At 37.1% G+C, this 9,055-nt stretch overlaps 1 protein-coding gene across 1 annotated transcript; it reads left to right on the top strand.

Annotated features, from left to right (window-relative positions):
* Positions 1-1,389: 1,389 nt before the first annotated feature.
* Positions 1,390-3,115, top strand: kctd12.1 (potassium channel tetramerisation domain containing 12.1). The gene has a single exon (XM_073846114.1). The coding sequence runs from the start codon at positions 1,428-1,430 to the stop codon at positions 2,292-2,294; it is 867 nt and encodes a 288-aa protein (XP_073702215.1). The 5' UTR covers positions 1,390-1,427; the 3' UTR covers positions 2,295-3,115.
* The last annotated feature ends 5,940 nt before the right edge of the window (positions 3,116-9,055 follow it).

The following is a 9,055-nucleotide window of genomic DNA, read 5'->3' on the forward strand; positions in this document are numbered from 1 at the left end:
AAATAACTGTTTTCTGTTTTAATATATTTTCAAATGTAATTTATTTCTGTGATCAAAGCTGAATTTTAAGCATCATTACTCTCTAGTCTTCAGTGTGACAGGATCCTTCAGAAATCATTCTAATATGCGACCATGGACCACAAAACCAGTTATAAGTATCATGGGTATTTGTAGCAGCAGGCAAAAACACATTGTATAGGTCAAAATTATTGATTTTTCTTTTATGCCAAAAATCATTAGGATATTAAGTAAAAATCATGTTCCATGAAAATATTTCCTACCATAAAGATATCAAAACTTAATTTTTGATTAATAATATGCAATGCTAAGTACTTTATTTGGACAATTTTAAAGGCGATTTTCTCAATATTTTGATGTTTTTGCACCCACAGATTCCAGATTTTCAAATAGTTGTATCTCAGCCAAATATTTTTCTAACAAACCATACATCAATGGAAAGCTTATTTATTCACCTCAATTTAAAAAAACTGACCCTTATGACTGGTTTTGTGTTCCAGGGTCAAATATGCTGATTTGCTGTTTAAGAAACATTTATTATTATTATTAATATTTTTTTTTATTTTAAACAGCTGAGTACATGTTTTCAGGATTCTTTGATGAATAGAAAGATCTAAAGATCAGCATTTATCTGAAATAAAAAGCTTTTGTAACATTATAGACTACACCATTCAAAATGTGGGTTTTTTCAGTGCATGTTGAATTTGATTTATTAATAGTTTTGATAAACCAATGGAAACATAATGGCCATATTTAAATTCTTGACAGGAATGAATTTGAAAGTAAAATAACCTGAAAAATTGAGGCTGTGAGGGATAGAAGTGCTTGTGTTCAATGGCCTACTGTTGTTTAAAAACATACTGATTGTTCAGCTGATGAAATGTCTTTCGAAGAAAAAATACTAGGCAAAAACTAACCTGACTAAAGTGCATATCTGTTCATTTTACAGTTCAGTATCAACTGTGCTTGTGAACACTAAGACCCATACTTCCGTCTTTACACCACTAGATGTCGCTGTTTTCCTTTGTCATGGAGCGTAAGGGAGAAAATGTCAATACTGTAATTTATTAGACAATTTTTACCTTAGGTGTTTTGGAAGAAGATTCGTCTAGCCGTAAGTCTTTGCATTTTCCCATTCTTCCATCTACGCAGCGTAATTTATATCCTTTAAACATTATACATTTTCAATAATGCGATCATATAAGCGTCAGTGTAGCATCTCACAGTCACTGATCATTTTGACAGCAGGAGGCACGGCACCAGTTGGTCCCATTTTGCCAATAAAGCGTTAACATCCGCCGTCTCCTCTCTCCCCTCCCACAACCTATTTAAACAATCATCTGCCCTTATCGTGAGTCTTTAGGAAGCCCGTTGCACACCTAACTGGCATCTTCAGTTGAAGAGACGTGATGGCTTTGGCAGATCCTGAGTGTGGAATATCAAACGGCGCGGATTCCACGTCCCCGTTTTCTGACATTATTGAACTAAATGTGGGAGGACAAGTGTATGTGACACGGCACACGACTTTAATAGCCGTACCGGATTCTCTCCTGTGGAACATGTTTAGTAAGAAAACACCGACAGAGCTGGCACGGGACAGCAAAGGGCGCTTCTTTTTGGACAGGGACGGCTTTCTTTTCCGCTACATTTTAGACTACCTACGGGATCTAAATCTAGTTTTGCCTGACTATTTTCCAGAGAAGAGCAGATTACAGCGGGAGGCTGAGTTTTTTCAGCTGCGGGAGCTGTCCAAGCTCTTGAGTCCCAAAATGAGTAAAGACAACTCCATCACCGATGAGATTTGCCAGAGTGACTCGGAGGAACCGAGCGCCAGCGCAACTCCGTTGGTCGGACCCGACACCTCGCGTACTCTGTCCGTCGCCAGTACCGCGCATTCTCCTTCCATCGAGTCCAAAAAGTCGGGCTACATCACAGTCGGTTACCGGGGCTCATATACAATCGGAAGAGACATACAGACAGACGCCAAATTCAGGCGAGTAGCGAGAATCACGGTGTGCGGGAAGACTTCTCTGGCTAAGGAGGTGTTCGGAGACACTTTGAACGAGAGCAGAGACCCGGACCGACCTCCGGAGAGGTACACATCACGCTATTATCTGAAATATAATTTTCTCGAGCAGGCGTTTGACAAACTGTCAGAGTTTGGCTTCCATATGGTTGCGTGCAGCTCCACTGGCACATGCGCTTACTCCAGCAATGACCCAAACGAGGACAAAATCTGGACAAGCTACACAGAGTATGTCTTTTGTCGAGAATGAGTTGATTTAAGTGTGTATATAGGCATTCCACTGCAAGAGTAAAGTTTTATCCGTTTTGGAGAGGTGTATTGGAGTTATTGTCATTTACAAATTTCTAGTTGTGCGCATCATAGAATTGGCTGTTTAATAGCCTTCTACATGTATTGCTAGAAATAACAAACGCAGAAGATCTAGCTATCATTGCACTTCCCTTCACAGCTTCATTTTGTTTGCAGATAAAGTCATTTTCAGACTTGATTTGTAAAAAGTCCCAGGTGTGTTTTGTACTTGCTGTTCTTTCTGCATGTATTTCAAATGAACACATGAAATGTTTTTAACATTCTGGAAAGACTCTGACATTCAGCTTCATTTGTATGAGTGACACTTTTCTTTAACAAGTTTAGATTCATCTTTTCACTGTGAATAATCCACAAAATCTGAAAACCTAAGTTTAATTGCTGCCTTAATTTCTTTAGTAAAATTAAAGTGGTGCCAAAGTTACCTGCAGTGATTCATTGCACTTTTTTGACCACAGTTTCATTACAGATGAAGAAAATCGAGTGGAATCTCTTAAAATGAAAAGAAATGAAAACTTTGTAAGAGATAGTACAAATATATTACAACATTTTTAAGTGAGGCTTACTTTTTTACATCATACAACTGTGTTTTATTGAATTTTGCACATATTTTGGTTGGGCGAAGAGTGGGAACTGTTTGTTTTTTTGTTGTTTCCCAGTCTGTATTACAACAAAGTTCTCTCCTTTTTATTCCAGCATTGTAAGCATCTTATATCTGTTGTCTGTTCAAAAGTTGATCATTCAATAAATTGTAATCTGTCATAATCTTTCAGCATCAGCCTTAATTTTATTTGTTTCCAGTTGTTTCCAGTCTTTTGTAGCTCTAAAGGCCGGAGGGCTAAACAAGAACTGCTGAACAACCCAGATTTACTCTTCTGTTCAGATTTCTGCAAATGCACCCTCATGCTTTAAAGAAGAAAAAATTCCTGATCATTTACTCACCCTAATGTCATCCAAAATGTTTACGTCATTTTTTCTTTAGTCGAAAAGAAATTAAGGTTTTTGAGGAAAACATTCCAGGATTTTTCTCTAAATGAATTTTAATGGCGGCTAAGGGTTTGAGGGCCAAAATTGCAGTTTTAATGCAGCTTTAAAGTGCTCTCACGAGCCCAGCCGATGAATAAAGGTCTTATCTAGCAAAACGATCGCCCATTTTCTAAGCAAAAAAAAAACTTTATAACCACATATGCTCGTCTTGCACTAGCTCGACCTAACGCACTATGTAATAACACATGCTTGATGTAGGCAGAAGTACTGACCCAGTGTTTACAAAGTGAACATGCAAAGAATGTCAAACGTTCTTTCCAAAAAAAAAGGTAAAACGACGAGAGAAGAAAATTAGTCTACCTTTTTTAACCAAAAGGCATGAAGAGAACTAACCGCGTATTACTTTTCCAATAAGATTATGCAATGCATGAAGACGAGCATCACAGAGCTAGTGCAGGACAAATATTTGTGGTTAAAAAGTATATACATTTTTATAGAAAATGACAGATCGCTTCGCTAGACAAGACCCTTATTCCTCGGCTGAGAGAGCCCTTTGAAGCTGAACCCGTTGGCCACCATTAAAGTCTTGGTACGGTTTTGTCAAAAACCTTAATTCCTTTGCGACTAAAGAAAGAAAGACAAGTACATCTTGGATGACATGGGAGTGAGAAAATTGTCAGGAAATTTTCATTGGAAATTTCAAGTGAAGTTCTCCTTTAAGTGCACTCTGTTTTAAAATACCTTTTGTGCTATAAAAACTCAAGAGGGTTTACTGGAAAATGCATGTTTGAATTTAAAATTTTTGCGTAACTTTTATCTAACCTCATCAAACAGAGATTGAGGGAGAAAATGAATTACAAGGAAATCACTGGGATTAAAAAATTGCTCCTCAAGATTGCTTTTTGGATGGATGCAGTATTATTAACTGTGCTCTCAAGAGGTTTGGGGGTCAGCCAGATTATTTCAATGGCCTGATCATGGATCATTGCCAGGGATAATGAATACAATAATTGTACCAATGTACAATAGTTCCCTTTCCGTTTTGTTTGTGACACAAATGTTGTTGAAATGCAAATGGCGCAGCTGTGCACAAATATAGGTGGCATTATCATTTTGAGTGTAAATAATGAAAGGACCCATCTGCAAGGTTACGGTTACAGAACGGGTCTCTGTTTACACGCAGCAAAGGTCCTCAATTGTATTTGCATTTAGCAATATAATACTAAATCAAATGTCAAATTTCTGTTAATTACACATGTAAGGGTGTAAGAATTATTTTAAAAACTGGGGTGGACAAACCTTACACTCATTAGTCTACTGTACATTGATGTATGGTTTGTTATGATAGGACAATATATTGAGAAAATCGCCTTTAAAGTTGTCCACATGAAGTTCTTAGCAATGCATATTACTAATAAAAAAATTAAGTCTTTATATATTTACAGTCGGAAAATTACAAAAAATCCTTATGGAATATTGTCTTTACTTAATATCCTAATGATTTTTGGCATAAAAGAAATATCAATAATTTTGACACATACAATGTATTTTTGGCTATTGCTACAAATACACTCGTGCTACTTAAGACTGATTTTGTGGTCCATGGTCACATCACATGTAAGTATACACTTTTTTTTAAACACAGAAGTTCAACACAACTGAAACAACCGATACAGTTGTGTATTGTCTGCAGATCGGGCCAAGTGAGGTCATGTACAGTATATAAAGAGAAGGGGGCCAAGAAGAGGACACTCACCCTCTCAGGGGAACCTTGAATAATTTGATGGTGAGGTAAGACTTAAACTAGCAAAGTGCAGTTGTTATATAAAACCTGAAATTCTGGAGAAGCTTCTGATAAGGGTTATAGTTCACTTACTTGGATTAATTCAGAATCACATTCATGCATTGCAGCAGACAGATGACCATTTCTGAATTATCTTTGAAAGGGCAGAGACCTCTATCCACATGCTGTTCCAGCTTCCAGCACACTCTTTGTTCTTGTACAAAACCATTCTTTTCGGAGAAAATCAGATCAAAGCATTGCATAACAAAACATACCACAAGACTGACTTCAGACACATTATTCAAATTAAATTCTTAGCTAAAAATAACCAGTACCCTCAGCTGGGAAATTTATTAATGGTCTATGCGCTCATTGCACAGCTCAGTTATTTCTCAAGGAGAGTGTTGTCTCTCAAGTGAAGTGCAAATTTCATGTATTTGAAAGTGTATTTGTTTTTAAACTCTTGGAAAGAAATGTGTAATAAATGCGTAATTCAATAAATAATATTCCATGTAATCAAAACATGGAATGTTTTCCTCAAAGACCTTAATTTCTTTTCGACTGTAGAAAGAAAGACATGAACATCTTGGATGACATGGGGGGTGAGTAACCATTATACACACACTTAATCTTAGTTATATTCAATCTGTTGTCCAACTGATGTGTACATTAAGCTAATGAGGTTACCATCACTTGCCACTCAGGAACTCGACAGAATTTAATTTGAGAGTATGTTCAACATTTCCTGAGGTGGTGTTAATAGTCTGCCTATGAGGCATTTACATTTTACCTGTGAAAGTAAAGTGGCATCATTGCTTACAGCTGAGATCATATATGTTTAAAAACGTAGACTCATATCATTCTTCAAGCTGACAGCAAAACTAAATACATTCTGCATTTTTAACCTGTCACTGTTTGCTTGCTGTACTTGCATTATATATACTGTATTTTTTTAGCCCATCATAATGGTTTAGTGTATAATTTGCAACCATTATTTTCCATTCAGATCAATTTAGAGCCGGCAAATGCAGAGTGAATTACATTAGCCTGGGAGGGAAGACAGTGGATTTTTGACATCTTTGAAAGCAATTTGACATAAAGCTCTGATAACTCCATTTCCTAACAACCATGAGATGCATCCCCAAGAGAACAGACATTAATGGTTTAGGAGTTCATCGGCTTGAACACTTAGCCAATTCATGTGGCACAAAACCGCTGTATTATGTTGTTCTTTTAAAAGACTATATTTTAGTGTTTCACCAGTAAATTTTGTTGTTGAGCTGTAAATTCATTTTTTTGAAATTGCTACATTTATCCTAGCCCTATGGCACAGAATATTGTTGGAAGCATCCTCAAATTAATTCAAGAACATGACTTAGCAGTCTGTCTTTTTAACCACTCAGCCAACCTGACATGACTTACTTAGAACATTAAGTAGTTGATAGTTCAGTTCCATAAAAAAAATTGCTGGTAATTTACTCACCCCCATGTCAACCAAGATCGTCTTTCTTTAATCACAAATAAATGAATTTTTTTAAGGAAACATTTCAGGAATTTTGCTCCACATATAGTGGACTTCAGTGGTGGCTAACAGGTTGAAGTGGCCAAATTGTAGTTGCAATACAGCTTCAATGGGCTCTACACGATTCCAGCCAAGAAATAAGGGTCTTATCTAGCAAAACAACCATTCAATTTCTAAAATTCAATTTCTAAAATTCATTAAAATGTACAGTCAAGCCCAAAATTATTCATACCCCTGGCAAATTCTGACTTAAAGTTACTTTTATTCAACCAGCAAGTTTTTTTATGACCGGAAATGACACAGGCTTCTCCCAAAAGATAATCAGACTTTGTACAAGAGGCATCATTGTGGAAAAAAAAAAAATATTTCTCAGCTTTTATTTACATTTGAACAAAAAGTGGCATGTCTAAAATTATTCATCGCCTTTTTTGGCTATAACAGCAATCAAACGCTTCCTATAATTGCTGACCAGCTTTTTGCATGTCTCCACAGGTGTTTTTGCCCATTCATCTTTAGCGATGAGCTCCAACTCTTTTAGGTAGGAGGGTCTCCTTGCCATCACCCTGATCTTTAGCTCCCTCCACAGATTCTCATTTGGATTTAAGTCAGGACTTTGGCTGGGCCACTGCAAAACGTTAATGTTTTGTCTGCTAACCATTTTTTCACCACTTTTGCTGTGTGGTTTGGGTCGTTGTCATGCAGAAATGTCCACTGGTGCCCAAGGCCAAGTTTCTTTGCAGAGTGCCTGATGTTGTTGTTGAGAATTTTGATGTGTTGCTCCTTTTTCATGGTGCCGTTTACTGTGATTAGGTTCCCTGGTCCACCGGCTGAAAAACACCCCCAAAACATTAGGTTCCCACCACCATGTTTGACAGTGGGGATGGTGTTCTTAGGGTTGAAGGCTTCTCCTTTTTTACAGCAAATGAAGGCTACGTCATTGTGAACAAACAATTAAATTTTTGTTTCCTCTGACCATAAAACAGGAGACCAGAAGTCTTCTTCTTTGTCTAGATGAGCATTTGCAAAGGCCAAGCGGGCTTTTGTGTGCCCTATCTGGAGAAGTGGTGTCATCCTTGGTCTGCGTCCGTGGAACCCAGCGGTGTGCAGTGTCCTTTGGACTGTCTGCCTTGAAATGTTGCCACCAGCAGAGCCCAGATTCATCAGGATGGCCTTGGTGGTGATCCTTGGATTCTTTTTTACCTCTCTCACTATCCTCCTGGCCAGCACAAGTGTCACTTTTGCCTTCCGACCAGGTCCTCTGAGATTTTTCACAGTGCGGAACGTATTGTATTTTTTTTAATAATACTTCGCACTGTAGCCACTGGAACTTCAAAACATTTACATATGTGACCCTGGACCACAAAACCAGTCTTAAGTCGCTGGGGTATATTTGTAGCAATAGCCAAAATACTTTGTATGGGTCAAAATTATTGATTTTTCTTTTATGCCAAAAATCATTAGGAAATTATGTAAAGATCATGTTCCATGAAGATTTTTTTTGTAAAATTCCTACTGTAAATACATCAAAATGTAATTTTTGATTAGTTATATGCATTGTTAAGAACTTAATTTGGAGAACTTTAAAGGTGGTTTTCTCTGCAACCTCAGATTCCAGATTTTCAAATAGATGTATCTCGGCCAAATATTGTCCTATCCTAACAAACCATACATCAATAGAAAGCTTATTGATTGAGCTTTCATATGATGTATACATCTCAGTTTTGTAAAATTTAACCTTATGACTGGTTTTGTAGTCCAGGGTCACATATGGTCTTATAGCCCTTTTCTGACTTTTGAGCAGCCACAATGCACAGCCGCAGGTCCTCAGTAAGCTCCTTTGTCTTAGCCATGACTGTCCACAAACCAACAGCAGAGAGCTCCTGTTTTTCACCTGTTGAGTCGATTAAAACAGCTGTTCCCAATGAATCAGGGTAATTAGGATACTTTAGAACAGCTTGGACTATTTGGAATGGTATAGAACTTTGGATTTTCCCATGGACTGTGACAGTTTGCAAAGGGTATGAATAATTTTGGACTTGCCACTTTTTGTTCAAATGTAAATAAAAGCTTAGAAATATTTTTTTCCACAATGATGCCTCTTGTACATCATCTTATTATCTTTTGGGAGAAGCCTGTGTCATTTTCAGTCAAAAAAAAACTTGCTGGTTGAATAAAAGTAACTTAACTTTGCCAGGAGTATGAATAATTTTGGGCTTGACTGTATATACTTTTTAAACACAAATGCTTTTCTCACGCATTATGTAATTACGCATGTGATATAGGCAGAAATACCTACCCAGTGTTTACAAAGCTAATATGCAAAGAAAGTCAAATGCCTTTTACAAAAAAAGGTAAAACAACGTAGGACGATTTTAAAGTTGAAGAAGAAAATGAATGTTTTTTGCCCTACCCT

Source organism: Garra rufa, chromosome 8 (assembly GCF_049309525.1).
Source record: "Garra rufa chromosome 8, GarRuf1.0, whole genome shotgun sequence".
Lineage (NCBI taxonomy): Eukaryota > Metazoa > Chordata > Actinopteri > Cypriniformes > Cyprinidae > Garra > Garra rufa.

Excerpts from the sequence above, each read along its gene's own strand:
- kctd12.1 (XM_073846114.1), top strand. The coding sequence starts at position 1,428 with ATGGCTTTGGCAGATCCTGAGTGTGGAATATCAAACGGCGCGGATTCC.